This window comes from Halichoerus grypus, chromosome 1 (assembly GCF_964656455.1).
Source record: "Halichoerus grypus chromosome 1, mHalGry1.hap1.1, whole genome shotgun sequence".
NCBI lineage: Eukaryota > Metazoa > Chordata > Mammalia > Carnivora > Phocidae > Halichoerus > Halichoerus grypus.
Genome location: NC_135712.1, coordinates 203421500 through 203440940, shown reverse-complemented (window position 1 = coordinate 203440940; position 19441 = coordinate 203421500). Strand labels below are relative to the sequence as shown.

Below are 19441 nucleotides of genomic sequence, written 5' to 3'. Positions count from 1 at the left end.
TCTAAACCTGGCTCACTTATCCCCTTCAGATCTCTGATGGACACCCACCTCCTTTCAGAGGTTCCAATTTCATGTCACCTCCCTATCGCATCACCATATTTCTCCTTCCTGACACACCCCCTATCAGAAATAATTATTTGAGGAGCGCCTGGGTGGCTCAATCAGTTAAGTGTCCCACCGATCTCAGCTCAAGTCTTGATCTCAGGGTCATGAGTTCAAGCCTCTCATTGGGCTCCATGTTGGATGTGGAGCCTACTTAAAAAAAAGAAAGAAAGAAAAAGAAGAAAGGAAGGGAGGAAGGAAGGAAGAAAGAAAAAAAAGAAAGAAAGAAAGAAAGAAAAAGAAAAGAAAGAAAGAAAGAAGAAAGAAAGAAAAAAAAGAAATAATTATTTGACTTATTTATCCATTAGCCATCTGAGAGCTCTGAGAGACAGGGACTGGTGTCCCCAGCACCTAGACCTGTGGACACAGTAAGTGCCCTGTGATGGCATGATATGTATGAATGAATGATCAGAGAGAGGGTGACTTTGTCCCAGGAGGTTAGGGCAGACCTCCCTCGAGAAGTGACATTGAGCAGGAGCCTGAAGGAGAAGGAGCTGGCCAGAGGGAGAGGTGAGGGAACCATGCTCCAGAAAGGGGGGACAGCAAGGCAGCTCCGTGCTTGGTTCAGGACACACTCTTCTCAAATGCTACCTGTGGCAATTATGTGATCCTCACAGAGGCCATTTTACCCATTAAACAATAAAAGCTCAGAGAGGTTAAGAGACTTGAAGTTGTCAATATCCATCTCTAGGGGATACCAAGGATGGTGTGGTGGATCTGGCCCAGACCTATGGGGATCAGGGTGTGGAGAGGGTGGTAGACATGAATCAAAGAATCTCCAAGAACTTCCACCAGTGCCAGCCTGGGGGGGGGGCAGGTCTGGGAGGACTTTGCAGGGGAGCAGGTGCTGAGCTGAGACCCAACGGGTGAGGATGAGGGTGGAGGAGGAGCAATCCAGGTGGTGGGCACAGTATGTGCAAAGGCCCTGAGGTGGGGCCACAGCTTGGGGTATGGAAAGCCAGCATGGGTGGAGTGCAGTCAGTAAGAGGGAGACGGAGAGATGCCTGTGGCCCAGATTGAAGGGGCACATATGTTCTTATAAATCTGTGGAGAAAGAAACAGGGAAATAAGGTGAAATGCTGAAGGCAGATGATCTACAGGGAGGTTATAGCAGAATTTTATTTTCTTTTGTATTTGTTTACATTATTTCCAAATTCTCTACAGTAAATACATATTACTTATAACTAAAGGGGGAGGGAGAAAAAAATTACAAATAAAAATCCCTAAATCTCTGCCTTTTACTTTTTTTTAAAGCTTTTATTATTTATTTTGAGAGAGAGAGAGTGAATGAGCACGTGGGAGGCGGGGCAGAGGCAGAGGGAGAGAGAGAATGTCAAGCCGACTCCATACTGAGGGTGAGCCCGATGCGGGGCTCCATCCCAGGACCCTGAGATCATGACCTGAACCAAAGTCAAGAGTCCCACGCTTAACCGACTGAGCCACCCAGGCGCCCCTAAATCTTTGCTTTTTAAAAGTCCGGAAGGAAATGCACTAAGTTCATGACCCAGATGAATTTTAATTGTCCTTTTGTGGAATTTGATCATTACTTGTGATGATAATGAATTATCAGTGGAATGGAATTATCAATGGAATTATTCAGGAATGAAGCCAGCTGTTCTTGAAGCGGGGTGGGGGGTGGGGGGTGCTTCTCGACGACTTGGGTCTTGTTATAATTCTCCAGGCACAGAAGGAGGGGCGGGTGGGGGAGCTACTGAGGCTTCTGGAGGCGGGAACAGAACGTGATACTTAAGCAGAGACGCCTCTTTTGCTTCGGGCAAGGCAGGCCCCTTCAGCGCCAGCCCGACCAGACCAGGAGCCTGAGAAACAGCGGGAAAGGCAAGGAGAATCCCGGGGTTCACCCCGCCTCCCCTCCGTGCCTCCGTCCGCCAGGGGGCGCCGCTGCCTAACGTCCTGCTCCCAGCTGCAGAGCCTCGAGCAGGCACCACGACCCATTTGCAACTCCGTTTCCCCATCCCTGAGGTGGGCATGGCATTAATTTGGGGTAATAGGGTTTATTTAACCCCAGAGACACGTTCAATGCCCCCACATTTCTAAGATATTTTGGAAAGGTCACAGACACCACCCTCCAACCACAATTTACCCAAGTACTAAGATCAGGCCATAGAGGAGAAACTGAGGCCCAGAAGGAGCTATGACTTGGAAGAAAGCCTCAGAGGCATCCTTCCCCCTATGGGGAGTCTGGAGGCAGCCTCAGAACAGACACCTGCCATCGGGGGAGGGGGAAGAACGCTGTGCTTTGTTGCTGTTCTATAAGAGGGAGAAAGTGGGGGGAGGACCCAGCAGGGAGTCCTGGGGCTAGGGAGAACAGAACCCAGAGACCCCAAGACAGAAACTACAGTGACTTAAAGCCGGAACCGGTGCACAGGCAGCCACAAGCTCAGTCAGTCTTCAGAGACAGTTCCCGACACAGAACCCCGTCTTTCCTGCCCCTTACTGCTCCCCACCAGAGCTCCTGAGCCAGACTCGGGTCTGGACAAAGCTTTGGTGCTAAAAATTCTCCCATTCAAGTTTCCATTCTCTTGCATGGAGCTGCCTGGCAGATGAAGGGGAGGCGCCTGAGGGGGGTAGGTCTCCTGGGACTGATTCGCCACCCCCTTGTGCGGGGCTACCCTAGAAGCACACAGCAGGCGCAAGCCTGGCATACAGTAGGTGCCCAATAAATACGTGGTCAAGAGTGGAAAGATAAAATGATGGATGTGCCTCCAGAATGACCACTGCAGAAGGTGGACAAGGGGCCTGGCGGACGCCCTCTTTCCACACCGGGGGTGGAAGCCCAGGAGGGAGATCCCAAGGGCGCTGGAAGAGGTTGCTCCCAGCCCAGCCCCTCAGAGAGCTCTCTCGGCAAAGCCCGCGGTCAGACTGGACCCCAGCCAAGTGCCTCCAATTTGGCCCCAAGGTCTGCCTATAACTAGAAGCCTGGTTGTCTCCCTCAATGGGGAGGGGGGTGGAGGGGGGGAGGCAAGGCAAGGGCCACCTGGGACCTCTTTCTGGAAGGTCCATCCATCTGCCAGGAGCCATTAGGTACCAAAGGGCTCAGCCACCACATTGGCCTCGTGGTCCACGCAGGGCTCGCCCCCAGTCCTCTGGTTGTCCAGGAGTAGGGCCCCAGGGTCAGGGCTGGCTTCAGGGGCCAGAAGCTCAGTGTCAGGTGACTCCGAGACCTCCGTGTCCAAAGCTCCTTCCTCCTCCTCCTCTTCTTCCGCCTCCTCCAGAGTCAGCTCAAAGTGGAATCGGTCAGGGCCCCCCTGCTCGGGGCTGGTGCGATCCACAGGACTGCGGGGGATCTTGCTCTGGTACCACTCACGGTTGTCCTCTAGCGTGTCCAGCAGGTCCTGTGCGTCTGGGTGCACCAGATCAGCCCACGTCTCCCACAGCGGGTGCACAATGTAGTCAATGAAACCCACCTGCGGGTTGATATGGGCGGGGCGGGGGCGGAGCTGTGCAGTGTGAGTCCCCACGGAATCTAGACCTAGTCCAGCCTCCAGGCCTTTGCCCAGCTTGTTCCCTCTGTCTGGAATGCCATTTCCCAACTCCTACTCATCCTTCAAAACATTCTTCAAACAACCCCTCCTCTAGGGACTCTCCCCGGCCCCTTCTGGACACCCCCCAACCACTAAATCTTTCCTTCTATCCCAGCCCTGACCCCTCAGGGCTGGATGGATGTGTTCCCCTTCAGGGACCCCCACATCACCCAAAACAGACATTTCCCAACTCCACCAGGGCAGATCCCTCTCCCTGCAGCCCAGAGAGAATGCGTCCCCGGCCTGACGCCACCCAGCCCAGTGCAGACCTCACCCTGAGGCCACCCCCCTTCCCTGGTCAGCTGTGGTCAAGCCAGGACTCCTGGGGTCGGCTCACCCGCCATTTCCCTCCCCTATCTCCCATGTCTGCCGGTGGCTCAGCCCGGGGCCCCTCAGACCTGGGACTTCTCCACTGAGGCAGTGTGCTTATCGCACATGGGGCTGATATCCAGGCCTGACTCCCGCTCCCGGTCGCCCTGCTGGAAGAACTCGGCCATGATGCGGTCCGTCCACCGGCGGTAGAGCTCCAGTGGCTTGGTGGGGTTGCTGAGGTCCGCACAGTGCACCAGGTTCTGCAAGACCTGGGGAGACCACGGCTCAGGAGGGCTCTGGCCGGGCCACCTTCAGGCCTGGTAGCATCCCCAAGAGGCTGGTACCGTGAACACACCCATCTTACAGTGGGGGAAACTGAAGCCGGGGAAAGAATGGCTAAGGCATAGGCATGGGATTCTAGGTGCCTCTGTTTCTTCAAGTTTGATGCACAGTCGGTGCTTCAGAAATAAAGTGAAATGAGAGCCATGGACACGGGGGGGTCCCCGGGGCCCTCCCGGCCACACACCTGGATGCGGTCAGAGTAGTTGTCCAACAGCAGGACTCCAAGGCTTGTCACCTTCTTGGTCTCCACCATCGTCTTGAGGTCAGCCAGAAGGTTCATGTGTTTGGACATGTCTGTGGCCAGGACCTGGGGGGCAGACAAGAGAGGATGACAAGTATGAGGACCGCACCTGCTCCATCCCTCACTCCCCACCTTCCAGACACCACACCCACTCTGACCCTAAGTCCCCTGAACCTCAGTTTCCTCATCTGTGAAATGGGGGGCTGTAACAAGATTCACTGCAAACCCAGTTCACAAGGGGAACTGAGTCAATGGTCCCTTCTCCAAGGTTGTTGGGTTCTTGGGGCGCATCCCACATATGGGACCAGGGCAAGGGGGAGGGAGAGTAAACTGGGGACTGAGGTGAGCTGTGCCTGATGGCAGTGGTGAGGCCCAGTAGAGGGTACGGCCTGTGCAAAGGCCCTGGGGCTGGATGAGCGGAGGAACATAGAGGAAGCAGTTGAGGCTGGAGCGAGTGAGTGCAGTAGTAATGGAGGGTGAGGATTGCAGTGGGTCTCAGGGAGGAGTGGGGGATTTATCCAGAGGACCATGGGAGCCGCAGGTGGATCTAAAGTCAGGAAGGACCTGCCTTGATGCTCCCCAACCATTCCCCTGTGGCCACCACGTGGCCAAAAGGGCTGTTTTCAGCCATTTGGAAGGAAGTTCAGCTCTGAGCACAGCTGTTTAAAAGTCAGCTGGAAAAAAAAATCAACTTAACTGGACCCATGCAGAGCCAGCCCAGGAGTGATCCACATGTAGCCCATGGGCTTCTCTAAGAATCAGATAAAAATCTCAAAAATTCTCCCCAAACCTCCCATCTGCCTCAGTGATGCACCCACTGGGGGTACCTATTGCCCAAGGCCCCAACTCCACCTCACCAAACTTTTAATTGCTCTTCACGCAGAGCCTTGGTTTCCTCTGAGCTATCCGCACATGCTGTTCCCTCTGCTGGGAACACTCCTCCCCCACCTCATGGCCCTCCACACCCTGCAGGCCCCACTGACTTCAGTGTTCCCTCCTGGGGAAGCCCTCCTCCACCTTGAGTATCCCCCCCACCCCGGCTCTGTCTTCAGGTCTCTCATTATGGCTCTGCTTATGGGTCCATCTCCCTCACAGACCATGAGTCTTATAAAGGCCAGAACTCTACCGGTCATTGGCACAGGGTAAGCACACAATAGGTGTCCAATAAATGCTTGTTACATTAATGAATGAGGGGCGCCTGGCTGGCTCAGCTGGTAGAGCATGTGACTCTTTTTTTTTTTTTTTAAGATTTTATTTATTTATGTGACAGACACAGCGAGAGAGGGAACACAAGCAGGGGGAGTGGGAGAGGGAGAAGCAGGCTTCCCGCGGAGCAGGGAGCCTGATGTGGGGCTTGATCCCAGGACCCTGGGATCATGACCTGAGCCGAAGGCAGACGCTTAACGACTGAGCCACCCAGGCGCCCCGAGCATGTGACTCTTGATCTCAGGGTCATGAGTTCAAGCCCCATGTTGGGCGTGGAGCCTGCTTAATTAAAATAATAATAATAATAAAATTAATGAATTGAGGCACAAGACCCCAAAACTTAATGTTGTGTTCCGATCTGAAAAATATCAAATGGGCAGACTTAGGTTTCAAAAAAATTGTACCTGAAACCCCAGAAACAGTGTGTGAAGTGCAGCCAGGACTTAATTCTGGTGACCCTCGCCCAGGGCTTGGATGGTCATTACCCCATTTTACAGAGGAGGAAGCTCAGGTTCAGAGTAGAGACATGGCCAGGTCCAAATGAACCCTCAGCCAGGCCAAGATCACCCCGTCCCATTCTTAGCTGTGGCCTCACCATGTCGATGACCATCCTGCGCAGACTCAGCCTCTGCTTGGCACTGAGGTTCTGGAAGATGTCGCAGTTCTCTGCCTGCAGCAGCTTGAAGCCCACGGCCAGGTGGTGGTTCTCCAGCACAGAGGCATCATTGTACATAAGTGCAAGCTCTGAGTCTGCGGGGGAGGCAGAGAGCCTCAAGACCTGTGCACCTGCCCACTCCACCCAAAGGCAGGTTTCGCAAGCCCTCGGCAAACTCCTACTCATCCGTGGAGGCCCCACCTCTAATGCCTTCTACTCCATGAAGCCTTCTAGAATTCTGTCTTTCCCCCTAGCCCTGCCCTGACTGCAGGGCTGGGGGCATCTGTGTTCAGCTCTGCCTCCTCGAAACTGGGGACTCCTTGAGGCCTTAGCATGGCAGGAGACAGTGCATACTGAGTGCTGCTTGACTGAACAACTGAGTTGTCATCTTATTAGACTCTGGGATCGTTGAGTAAGAAGGCTCCACTCCTGTCCCCAGCTCTCCAAGGATGTATACAGAAGGCACCCAATAATTATTTGACTGAGTTCTTCAGAAACATCAAAGGACTCTGAGCTTTAAAATCTTTGTGGCCCAGGGCAGTTCTGCCACAGTTGTTATTTTCTCGTTTATTGAGCACCTACTGTGTACCTGGAAGCGCTCTGAGCACCTAAGGGAGGGATGGTCTCCGCCCTTTCACAAACAGGGAAACTAGGCTCAGAATAGGAGTGGGTGGGCCCGAGATGATCACATGACTGACAGGTGGAGGCAGGGCCCCGCCCCCAACTCACTGGTATTAATGAGAAACTGGTTGGAGACCCCAGGATGGTCCACATCATGGATGGCGCTTGCAAAGATGGCAGCCAGGATTTCCAGGTCTGTGAAAACGGCCTGAGCAGGCGCGAGGCACGGGAGGTAAGGGGTGGGCTCTCTGCCCCCTGCACCCACCCTGGCTGCCTCTAGCCTTAGGGTAGTACCTCGAGGGCAGGTGTGGCCAGCAGCACATGCGTGGACTGAGCCACATCAGCGGCGTGTAGGCTGTTGTGGTAGGCCACATCGGCATGATAGTGACTCTCCAGCGTCAGAAGGTAGGTGACAAGTGTGTCCGCTGGGATCTGAAATGTCTTGAGCAGGTCCCGTTCCTGGTCCATCACAGGCCTCCAGTCACTACGCCTTCCCTCCTTCTGAACTCCTATCCATGCCTCAAATGACCCCTCTTCCAGGATGCCCTCCCATCTCTCCCTCTGAATTCCCTTGGTCCCTGTCCTTCCCATCTGGTCTATCCCTGACCTCACAAGGCTGGGGTTATCTTTGTCCAGTTGTTCCCTCCAAGACTGGGTCTCTTCAGGGCCAGGCTCAGGGCTGAGGCTTGTTGACAATGAATTTTTCAACATGAAAAATCCATCCTTCAATATGTAGCTTAAATTATGCCATTCAGGGGTATCAGGGAGGATTTGAAAATGAGTGTCCCTGGAGGTCTTGGGGTAGGAAGATGTGAAGGAAAGAAACTCCAGTCGCCCTGTGAGGGCAGGTAGGTACCTGAAGGATGCTGAATATGACGGTTGTGAGGGGCCGGTTCCCACTTAGTTCTGCCACCTTGAACACATCAAGCCCCCACTTGTTGGTGTCTTCCAGTTCCTAGAATGTGCAGAACTGGAGCTTAACTCCAGCTCACCTTCCTCAGGCCCTGGACACTCGACACCCCCCACCAGGCCCCAGGTCCTACACTGAGCCCCACCTACCCAGTATACAAGCGGGCAAACTGAGGCCCAAGATAGGGCATCCAAGCAGAGCCACGACTCAAACTCAAGTCTCAGGATTCCAGTTGGGGACCCACCTTGGCCAGCTGCCCCTCCTGGTCAGTCTGGACCCCAAAGCGTGGGACGGTGGCTGCAGAGAGGCTGGCACTGTGGGGGACCCCACGCAGGCTGCTGATCTGGGACATGGGCCTTGGGGTCTCCATGGGGGTCACCCTGGGCAACTCCATCTCAGTCTGCTGGTCTGTAGACGGAGCAGGGTGGGGCTCAGGGAAACTGATTCAGAACCGCTGGGGTCATCCTGCCTAGCCTCAGGTCCTGGATCTTGCCAAGCCTCAGGACCAACCTATTTCCTTTTTACCTGGATCAAAGTAAGCTTGGAGTAAAGTCCCTATCTGGCCTGTAGCTACTACCCTTCTCCTCTGTTCATGGCTGATCTCAGGGACCCCTTCTGTTTGACGTTGCCCTTGGGTACCTGGGGTTCAGTATTTTTCCCCAAACAGCCAAATGTCCTTTCCATCTCCCAAGCTGGAGATCTAGCTGTCTCCACGTTCACTCCATGTCCCCCTTGGAAAACTTCTACACATGCTTCAGAACTCTAGCTTTAATGTCCTCCTCCTCCTGAAAGTTCCCTCTGTTCTTCCCTGTGGTCCATCTCTGACCCCTGGGGTTGGAGGTGTCCATGTCTGGCTCTGTCTTCCCCAGATCGAGGTCTGTAATACAAGACTTTCTTTTTCTTCCTTCTTTCTACCTCTATGATGTTGCCCAAGCAGTGACCCACCACAGCTCACCCAGGAATGTTTGGGAGATGTACTCGGACACCTGGTTCCCAGAGCGGCTGGTTTCGGACAGGTGAGTTAACTCCCGGTTCAGCATCCGCTTGAACTGCAGGGGAAGGTGAGGGCAGTGATGATGGGGGCACTGTGGGCAGAGGCAAATGATCTCGGCTATCTGGTCCTCCTCACCTTGTTGGAGGCCATTTCCCCCACTGAGTGCCGTGTCTGCAGTGTCTCCAGCTGATCCAGACACCAGTCCAGCTCGTCCAGTGTCTCCAAAGCCAGCTTCTGCCCAGTGTCCTCTGGGGGCCAAGCTGGTCAGGGGCTGCCTCAACCCCCCTGGGGGACCCTGCGCCCCTCATGCCTCTATCTCTGCATCTGGACCCTGGAGCCCTTCCCAATAAGGTCATTAAGGACCCCAGGATCTGAGTGATAGATCTGTTCCCAAGTAGCTGTGTGACCATGAGCAGGTCTCTGCCCTCCCTGGGCCTCGGCCTCTCCATCTGTAATATGGGCGTGGAAGACTCCATCCCCAAGGGTGTTTTGGGGATTACAATTAGCAAAGCCTAAGGACTCATGGGCGGAGTAGGTCACCATGGAGAGGAAGTTCACAGCTGTCCAGCAGTGGGAGGAGGGAGGAGGAGCAGGCACGTTACCTGTAGGTGGAGGGAGCTGACTGCCAATTAGGGGGTTCTCGACTGATGCCTGCCTGCGGTAGGGATGGCCTCCGTCACTCATACAGCCCTGCCTTCAAGTCTCCCAGGCCCCGCTCCCACCCAGCATACTCCACCCCTTCCCGGCGAGGTGCGGGCCTCATTCTTTCGGGTCGGGCCCTGCCTCAGCCTGGCCCACCTTGTCTTCAGGCCCCGCCCCTCCAGGCCTGGCCCCGCCCCCTCCGCCAGCCCAGCCCGTCTCTCCCGCAGGCCCCGCCCCGATGCCTGCGCTTGTCGGCCCCACCTCGCTCCGCCAGGCCCCGCCCCCGCCCCGCCCTCTGCGTACTTGGCTGCCCCGCGGCCTTGCAGGTGGGCAAGGGCTGCGACGTTGCTCCGAACTGTCCTCAGACTGGCTAGGACCTGTCGGAAGGGGCGTGATCAGCGTTGGAAAGCAGGGGTCGGATCTGCCTGCTTGGCTCACGGGAGGAGGGGCAAAGGGTGGGCACCCACCTGGGCAAAGGGCGTCACAATCATGTCTTCTCCGTGTCTGCGGGGAGATGGGACATCAGGAAGGGCGGCCAGGAGAAGACCTCACGCTGGTTCCCATCTTGCAGCTTTTATCCATACTATGTCCTCACCTGAGCGCGTCCTCCCCTCGTGATTCCTCCTTTGGGTGTCCTTTTGCTCCCCGAGCTCCCCTCACCTGTCTCTTCCCCATCTCACAAATAGGGAACCAGGGGCGGCAGAGATCTTAATAGAGGCAGGGTGGAAATTATTGTATTTCTTTTTTCATTATGGCTACCAGGAATCTCAAATCGAGGTGTTTGTTCTGTTGCTGCTAATTGGAGTTAATGTCTCCGGATTGCCACCCAAACCAGCCTCAGTTCAAGCACAGAGAATTACCGGGTATCATTCTCCGCATGCTCAACCGCGTAAGTGAGCTGTCTGGGAAACACCTAATTAAACCTCAAAGCCCAGTTCAAATGACCACTTGAAGGAGGTGTGCTGAATGGAGGAATTAAGAAAGGAGGGAAGAACAGGGAGGTGTCATCCCACCAGCCTTGGACTCACAGATCGCTAGCCACAGAGGAGTTCCGGGACATGGCCTTGGGGGAGAGTTCGTAGTCACTGTCGGAGCGGTACAGGAAGGACTCTCGCCTCTGGCTGTGCTGAGCAGGGGCCTGGCTGACCCGACCAAGGCCAGGCCCAGCCTGAGGGTCCAGGGTGCTTCTCCCGCATGAGAATCCATTTTCCAGGTCAAAGCTGAAGGCAGATTAGGCTTGGTCAGAGCCTCGGGTTCCGGCATGCGGATGCCTGGCTGTGGCCCACATCCTCCCTGGGGCTTCGATGGGTTGAACAGAAGTAGCCTCCAGTTTGTCCACCTGCCCCACAGTCGCACCCCTACCCAGGGGACCTGTGCTCCTCATTCTTCTATCTCCACATCTGTACCCCAGAGCCCTTCCCACTGGGACCAATCTGGACCCCGGGACATGAGTTTCAGATCTGTCCCCATGTGGTTGTGTGACCATGGGTAGGTTTCGGCCTTTCTCTGGACATCAACCACCTGGTCTCTAATATGGGCATGGTATACTCCTTCCCCGACGGCGCTTTTAGGGAGTAACCACAGAGCACGAGCGGACTGCCGCTGTGTACCTGTACTAAGCAGTAAACTGAGGTCTATGTCGCATGATAAATTAATCGGGACAGCAAACAACTTCCTGGGCTTTCCTTTCTAGAGGGAGCCTGGGTCCAGCTTGGATCTGACATGCTCCAAGGCTCCCCCACCAGCTTTGTCCTCGTTCCGATCACCTGTCCTCACCCCCAGCTCCCAGGCCCCAGGCTCATTCCATATGGCCCTGCCCCAACTTTGTGGACCATGCCCCCACTCACTTGGCCTCGTCCTAAGTTTCCCCACTCCTCCGCAGCACCATCCTCTCCCCAGTGCCCCTTGTTGCAATAATCCCCAACACCCCCTCCCAGCTCTCAGCCCTGTGTCTCTGTCAGGCCACACCCGGACTGGGTAAGGGGGACTACACCCCTATCCTTTGGGATTACAGATCAGAGAAAAAGTGGGAGGGGCCGGGGGGAAATAGAAGTTCAGGAGAGGAGTTAGTAGGAGAGAGAGGGGCTGCCTGTGTGGGGGTCATGGGCTTTTGAGAAGGGAGAAGGGGATAGGCAGGAGAGGCGAAGCCAGGAAGACACCGGGGACCTCCCAAGACACAGGGCTCCTGGCCAAGGGCCAGTGTCCACCTGGTCCCCTGCCAAGTGACCCCATCCCAGTCCACCCGGCGGGATCAGCACCTGCCAGAAGACTCTGAGCCGGGGATTCGGCTCAGACCGCAGTGGGGGTGAGGGATTCGACGGGATTCTGTCCAGTTCGGCTGGATTCGGTCCGGCTCCGTCACGTACAGCCACGTTTGACCCGATTTGGGCCTGATCACACATGTTTGGGCCTGCTCCAGATAGATTCTGGACCAGATAGGGCCTCGGTGGGTTGGGCAGAAGTAGCCTCCAGTTTGTCCACCTGCCCCACAGTCGCACCCCTACCCAGGGATCCTGTGCCCCTCATTCCCCCCTCTCCACATCTGTACCCCAGAGCCCTTCCCACTGCAACCAATCTGGACCCTGGGACATGAGTCGCGCGAATTCGGTAAGATTCGGCTACGTCCGACCCCGCTCAGGCAAGTTCGGAGGCATACGGGCATATTCGCCTAAATCCGGCTGCGCTAGGTTTACGAACAAGCCCGGGTGGCCCTCGGCCCGAGTCGCGCATTTTCGGCCTAGTCCGGCCTCACTCGGGTGTGTTCGGACGTAGTCGGCTATGTCCGGCGGCTCTCGGCCTTTCCGAATTCGGCGCTTCCAAGAGAATCCCCAGACAGCTGGGGCTTCCGAGCTCCCGCTTCGTGACGTCACCCTGAGGGGCCGGTGCCTCTTAACCCTATCCTGCCCAGGCCGGGGGCTCGGAGGCTAGCAAAGAGACACTCAGGAGGGCCAGCGGCAGCGGATACCCAAACCTGCCCTCGGAAGGGGAGCCTTGGGAGTGGCTACCCCCTACCCCTCCCTTGCCTCTCCCCAAAGTTTCTGGAAGAGCAAACCCATGGATCAATAGGGAAACTGAGGCCAGGAGAGGCAACAGGGTGCTGGATTAGAATCCAAGTAATGGGTGCGGAGGGTTAAGGGCTGGGCGGGGATTTTCGCGCCGCGAGAAAAGCTGTTTTTCTTTCTGCTCTAAACTTAGCCGGGAGCGGTGGGGTCAGACCGTGGTTCCATGACGCGGGCGGCTCGGGGCGAGGTCGCCTGGACTGTGGGAACCGTGCGTCTGTCCATCGGTTGGATAGATAAACTGAGGCAAGGGGGCCTCAGAGGGACCCACCCTCCTCCAGCCTCACCTTCTGGGACCGAGGGCTCTCCCTCGACGCCCCTGAACTCTCTCCGGAACCCTCCGCAGGGACCCCTCTTCTCAGGCGTCTGGTGCGCTGGTGGCGCTCTCCGGGACCTGGGACACCCCACCCCTCCCGGACTGAAAGGGCGCCATCAAGGACCACGGTCACGACTGCCTCCACCCTGCCAGCTGTCACTGGCCGTGTGACCTTGGTGAAGGGACCTTCAGTCCCTGAGCCAGCAGGTGCCAAATTATCAAGTGAGTGCTAATGTGGCACGAATCCAGAGCAAGGTGCCAGACACAGTCGGCGCCCACAAGCCCCACCTCCGACCCCAGCCTCGCCCCCGCGCCCCACGAGGTCACAGCTTCCTGAAGGGGTCGGGATTAGAACCCAGAACGGTGGATGGAGTCTTCCTAGGACGCAACCGAGTGCGGCTGCGAGGAACCGGCGCTCAGTCAGCGCAGGTCCGCTTTCTGCGTGGGACACGCAACTCGCCCTCTTACACTGCGAACACCCTGCTTCGAAGGCCCCCCGTCAAATCAGGTCTTCCCCTGTAGACACCGAAGGCTTGGTGTTTGGCCCCCGGGCCATCTCGGTGCTGGCTCCGGGACTGATTGGGGAGCGAGAACAAGGGGAGGAGTCATTCCTCCTCCCCTCCCTCGCAGGGCGTTCAGCAGGCTAGGGTCAGGAGGAGACGTGAGCCTCAGCCCGTCCTGCTCTGGGCCACACAGCTGGAAAGGGACAGACGCTGGTCCCTCGGGCCTTTGTACAGGCAGCGGGTGGAGGGAGAGACAGATAGAGATAGAGAAAGACAGAGTCTCCAAGTACGAGAGAGGGAGATAGGGCAGGAGGAGAGAGATACCGAGAAAGAGAGGGAGGGGCAGAGCGTCCCTACCCTGATTCCCGACCCGGCTCCAGCTGTCCCTGACTTTGCCCTTCCCACCTCCAGCCTAGCTGTTCTGGTGACCCCCGCCAGGCCCTCCGTCTCGCCTCACCACAGCGGATGGGCCACAGTGAAGCGCCGCTGCAGGCGGATGCTCTGGTTCACCAGGAGTTTCCTGAAGAGCCCGGGGGAGCCGCGCGGGGAGCCCCGAGGGGAGCTGGACCCGGGGGCCGGGGCGGGCGCGGGGGGTCCCTGCATCGCCAAGATCGCGTGGAGGCTGAACCCAGCGCAGGCTGCGCGGGACCTTTTCTGGACAGCCGCGGGGGCGGGGCCCGGCGGGGAGGGGGCAGAGGGCGCACCGGCTCCGCCTCGCCGCTGGACCTCTCCATGATGCCCCTACCGGGACAAATGGGGAAACTGAGGCACTGAGCTGGCCGCAACTCTCTGCTCCCTCCCTTTGGGGGTGGCCCCCGTGCGTCCCAGAACCCGGATCTTAGCCACTTCCCTTTGTCAACACGGCCACAATTAGGGCAGCTTGTTGGGTTGACAACTTGGCTGAAGAGTGAAATGCGGAAGTCAGAAAGGGAAGTGTCCTCCATTGTGAGAGGGTCACCGAGGCACGGAGTTTGCCAAGGGGCTGCTCAGATCCCGTGCAGTGTTTCCAATACCCCTCTGCCCATTTTCCATATGGAGAATATGAGGCCTGAAGCCACCAAGGGCTGCCCCAAAACTACAAACCCTTAACCCTTTACCAGGTGGGGAAACTGAGGCTTGGAGAGAGGTAGTAACAGGCACGTGGCTTTGCTGCAGGGCAGCGGGTTCGAACCCAGCTCCCCTTCTCCCAGTCTCCCTCCACAAGTCCCCACATGACCCCCACCCGCTCTGACATTCCCCAGGCCCCGTCTCTGGATCCTTTCCCCTCTCTTGCTGTCTCTACTGGACAAACATCCGCACTCCACTCCCGCCAGATCTTCCGTCTGTGAAGCATCAGCTGCCTCTCCCCTGCCCCAGGAAGGACCCCAGGGGGCCTGGAATGGGAGATTCTGGGGGCTTTCAGGGATCTGTACCACGTGCTCTATCCTCTGAATGCTGGCGTTGGGGTGGCCCTGCCCCGTTCCACAGAAAAGGAAACCAAGTCTCAGGGTGTCACACTTGGTGGCAGGACCTTGAATGCCCATGTCTTAAGCAGAGGCAGCTGAGGCCCAGGGAGGCTGGGCCTCTCAGCTGAGGCCTCACAGAAGCTCTAAGTCCAACTGTGTCCCTGCTGGGGGATGACATTCCCTCCCCTGCCCGGGCTTTGTCCCAGGGGACTTCATGCATTTTGGGGTCCCTAGGCAAATGGCACCCACATTTCTGACACTCCGAGGGGAATGTGATATACAATGGGGTGATTAGAGCTTCAGTGGGGGAACCTGAGGTGCCACAGGGAGGAGACTCTGACTCTCTCCTGACTCCCAACCATCCCATTGTCCCCATTGTACAGGTGAGAAAACGGAGGCTCAGAGAAGGGGCACGCTGGGGCCCAGCAGTGCAGAGAGTCTCAAGGACCTGGCTGGGAACCCCCTCCTGCCCCTGTGGCCCTGCAACCGGACACCTGGTGGGAACCAGACTCACTGTCCCAAAGTCAAAAATACCATCTGTAGTTGCTGTGGTTGGACCTAATTATAGCCAGTCCCCAGGGGATAGAGGCTGCCAGGATCAGCCTGGTGGAGGCACTGGGGACAGAGTCAGAGGAGCCTCGATACCACCTCGGCCCCATGGGAGGGGCTTGTAAGGGTCCCATGTCCCCAAGGAGAAACAGGCACGGAGAGATTCAGTCTCTCCCCAGAAGTCACAGACATGAAATGGAAAGCTAAGACGAAATGCATCAATACCAACTGCTTCCTACTTGCCTGGAGCTGAGCCAAGGGCGGCACGTGTGAAAGTCATTTGATTTTCAGAGCAACTCTACAAAGTGGGTACTATCACACTCATTTTGTGGATGGGGAAACTGAGGCACAGGGAGGTGGTGTTCACTTGCTCGAGGTCACATAGCCCTGAGAGGCAGGGCCATGGTCAATCAAGCCTAGGCTGGAGGGCTCCCTAGCATGTGCCCTCTCCCAATTAATGCTTAACTGACTCTATCCTCACTGAAGTCCCAGAGGCTACTCTGACATTCATGTTTTATCAAGAGTTGTTTTTTTTTTTTAAGATTTTATTTATTTGGGAGAGAGAGAATGAGAGACAGAGAGCATGAGAGAAAGGAGGGTCAGAGGGAGAAGCAGACTCCTTGCTGAGCAGGGAGCCCGATGTGGGACTCCATCCCGGGACTCCAGGATCATGACCTGAGCCGAAGGCAGTCGCTTAACCAACTGAGCCACCCAGGCGTCCCTATCAAGAGTTTTAATAGTTTAATGGCTTGAAACATTAATAGATTCAACTTTAAATATTTTATTAACAGTTTTAACAGTAATGCTCTATCAATAGCTTTTGGGATGGAGAAAATGAGCCACAGAGCCAAGACTCAGCATTTGAAGCCTGGTCTGCTTGACTCTGGGAGGCTCCAAACCCAGCCGGGTAAGGGGCTGAGGCTGAAGGAGGGGTGGACAGGAGGACCCCCATCCTGACTTTGTCCCTGTGTCCTGCCTGACGAGGAAGGGCCCAGCATTCTAGTGCCCTTAGCATATCATCAACTGGAATTCCCCCATTGAAGCAGTCCTTCCTTTGGCAGACACTTTTCTCCTCTGCCACCAGGTGGCCCCAGTGAGACAGGAGGTGGGTGCTGTTATGCCCATTTTACAGACAAGTAAACTGAGGTCTGGAGAGGAGAGATGATTTGTCCAAGTCCCTGAGAATCTATTTTTTTTAAGATTTTATTTATTTATTTGAGAGAGAGAGAGAGAGCACATGAGCGGAGGGGAGGGGTAGACAGAGAGGGAGAGGGAGAAGCAGACTCCCTGCTAAGCAGTAAGCCCGACACAGGACTGGATCCTAGGATCCTGGGATCATGACCTGAGCTGAAGGCAGACGCTTAACTGACTGAGCCATCCAGGTGCCCCCTCCCCCGCCGCCATGGAGAATCTAGACAAAGAGAGGAGAGCAGGGGCTGAGTCAAGTGTATATAAATGTTCACATGGGTCAGATCTCACCCTCCTCTGCTCCAGACGCTTCCAATGGCTCCCTATTGCCCTTCCATCTCAATCCATACCTCTCTGAGGGCCTTGTGTGGCCTGACCCTTTTGAGGTCTGAGCCTCCCCACCCCCCTCCTCTTGGCTCACTCTGCCCCAGCCTCATCTCCTTCCTTAGTTTTCCTTGAACCAGTCAGGTTCAAGGTCCCACCCCATGCCCTTGCTCAAATGTTCTCCTGCTGACTCTTCATGTTTCAGATCATAGCTGGAGCATGACCCCTCCAGGAAGCCCTCCCTGACCAGCTGGGTAAATATTCTCAGAGCACCCTTTCCTCATGGGTACAATTTTACATTTCCTTGTCATGATTACTTGATCTGGATCTGCCTTGCCCACCAGGCCCTCAAAGGCAGGACCTGCGTTTGCTCACAGCTGCGCCCTCAGTGTCTGGCACGCAGTAGACGCTCAATAAATGCTTGTAAGCAAATAGAAAGTCTCCTCCTCCCTCCCTTCAGCCACAGTGATCTGTGTTGAGCTCTTCATATACCTGATCCTCTTGAGTCTAAGGCTTTGCACATTCTGTTCATTCTGCTTGGCATATCTTTCCCTTCAGTCCTCCTGGCTAAATTTTCTTCATCCTTCAGTTTAAGCTTAGATGCCACCCCTTTCAAGCCATCTTTTCTCACCTCCTACTCACCCAGTGCTGGATCAGAAACCTCCTCTGGGCTCCCCTGGCACCCTGAGCTCTCCCCATCACAGCACAGATCACCCTGTGCTATCTCCACCTGGTGTAAGTGTCTCCACCATGAGCCTGTCAGCACCTGCTTGCCCATTGCTGTGTCTTCAGTACAGGGCCTGGCACACAGTAGGTGCTTAATAAGTGCTTGCTGAACAAGATGCTAGGATCCTCCCAGACCATATGATCTGCCTGGGGCAGTGGGGAGGACAGCCAGATCTGGGAACCAGGCTCCCACACAGAAAGTTCAAGACAAAATGTAGAAAATACGGATTCATGTTTGCATCCCGCTGTCAGCACTGAGGTTCAGAGAAGCACTGTCACTTTTTCAGGACCACACAGTAGGTTGTCCTTAAACTCAGCTTCCCCAAGGGCTGAGCCCCTTCCCACACACCAGCATATATATGCACACGCACCCCTGTGAACACTCACAGGAACACAATCTCCTGCCTTCCAGAGCCACTTAGGGTCTCCCCCCTAAGACAGGCTCAAACCTGTTTGTTCTTTCTTGAAGATGGAAAATCATGAGTCACTGGGAGTGGGGGCAGGAGGAGCTGAGGGATGGGGGGGCTGGTGGGGCCAAGGGGCCTGCTGGGTCACCTGGGAACAGCTCCAAACCCTCTGAGCCATGGGGCCCATCTGTCCCAGATGTATCCCAGAGCTGCTAGGGGACCAGGCTGGGAGTGTTAGGCCAGGGTTGTTGATTAAGTAAGAAGTCAGTGGCCCCAGGATGTGCATGGACCAAGGTAGGAGGAAATGAAAACCAAGATCCAGAGAGGAAAGGAACCCACTTGACGTCACCCAGCCTAACCTCAAACCCCAGACTCTGGATCTGGCCTAGAGTCAGGTGGCTCCCCCTCCTATCCAAGGAGGGCCTGGGGCTCCTAGATCCTGCTCCTCACTCCTCCAGTTCCTCAGCCTTCCAGCCCTGAGACTCCCAACTCTGGTTCCTCTAAGGTCCCTGTTTCCCCTCTCTGTGTTTCTTTTCTGTCTCTTATTCCCTTGCCTGCCCCCCTTGGTTTATATGAAAAAGGAGGAGCAGCCCTCCCCCTTCACTCCCCCCTTCTCCATTCCATCCCTTCTGATGTGGAAAAAACATCCTGTGCTCAGGCTGCCCAAGAGGCTTCCACTCCTCCCCAGGTGACAAGGGGCCAGACAGACCACAGAGAAGGCTCCTTCCCCAGTGCTGTGGACGGCCCCCGCCCTGGTCCTCTCATGCATCCCCCCAAGGTGCCCTCAGATACTCATGGTGGCCACAAACCCCACAAACATCCTAGGACATTCCAAGATCTGGAGGACCCTCGGACACCCAACTGGATCAGAGTGAAGTCACGCCCAGTCACACACCCATGGGCACCACAAGGGGAAACACAGAGGCACGTACACAGCTGGTGTACACACACCCAAACACATCCAGTCACCCAGAGACACAGCTGGCTGTGGACACTCACACGACAGGACGGAGCACACACGGGTCGCAGCTGCTCAGACTCACACACACACTCAGAGGCGATAGCACCTTAGAACACCCAATCACAGACCCATAAGCAATCATGACACCACCACCCTCCAGCTCCACCCCACATAAAAACAGCTTTTTTCCTCCAGAGAACCAGCTTCAAGCCAAGCAGCAGAGACCCCCGCCCCAGGAGAAGCAAGGACCCTCCCCCACTCCCGCCAGGCCCTGCGCGCCCCTCCCCCACGCCTCGGGAGTGCCCTGCCCCCGCCCACCTACCGCCTGTAGGAAGTGGGCCAGGAGCGCCGCGACTCCTCGAGCCCCGGCCACGGGCTCCGGTCCCGCTCACTGCG

At 56.2% G+C, this 19441-nt stretch overlaps 1 protein-coding gene across 2 annotated transcripts; it reads right to left on the bottom strand.

Annotated features, from left to right (window-relative positions):
- Positions 1-1197: 1197 nt before the first annotated feature.
- Positions 1198-14076, bottom strand: PDE4C (phosphodiesterase 4C). Of its 2 annotated transcripts, none has more exons than XM_036093967.2 (15): positions 13903-14076; positions 10596-10787; positions 10035-10071; positions 9871-9944; positions 9528-9580; positions 9061-9173; positions 8887-8980; positions 8176-8339; positions 7878-7976; positions 7316-7480; positions 7130-7229; positions 6341-6495; positions 4483-4605; positions 4043-4225; positions 1198-3527 (listed from the first exon to the last, which is right to left on the bottom strand). In XM_036093967.2, exons 1-15 carry the CDS (start codon positions 14046-14048, stop codon positions 3141-3143), a joined length of 2085 nt encoding a protein of 694 aa, XP_035949860.1. In that variant the 5' UTR covers positions 14049-14076; the 3' UTR covers positions 1198-3140. The 2 variants fall into 2 exon arrangements, with proteins under 2 accessions (XP_035949860.1, XP_077909593.1); XM_078053467.1 differs by having other exon boundaries at positions 7316-7462.
- Positions 14077-19441: the final 5365 nt, after the last annotated feature.

Excerpts from the sequence above, each read along its gene's own strand:
- PDE4C (XM_036093967.2), bottom strand. The coding sequence starts at position 14,048 with ATGCAGGGACCCCCCGCGCCCGCCCCGGCCCCCGGGTCCAGCTCCCCT. Across the intron at positions 10,788-13,902 it reads ACTGTGGCCCATCCGCTGTG|CTTTGACCTGGAAAATGGAT; the intron begins GTGAGGCGAGAC and ends ATCTGCCTTCAG. Across the intron at positions 9,945-10,034 it reads TTGTGACGCCCTTTGCCCAG|GTCCTAGCCAGTCTGAGGAC; the intron begins GTGGGTGCCCAC and ends CCCTTCCGACAG.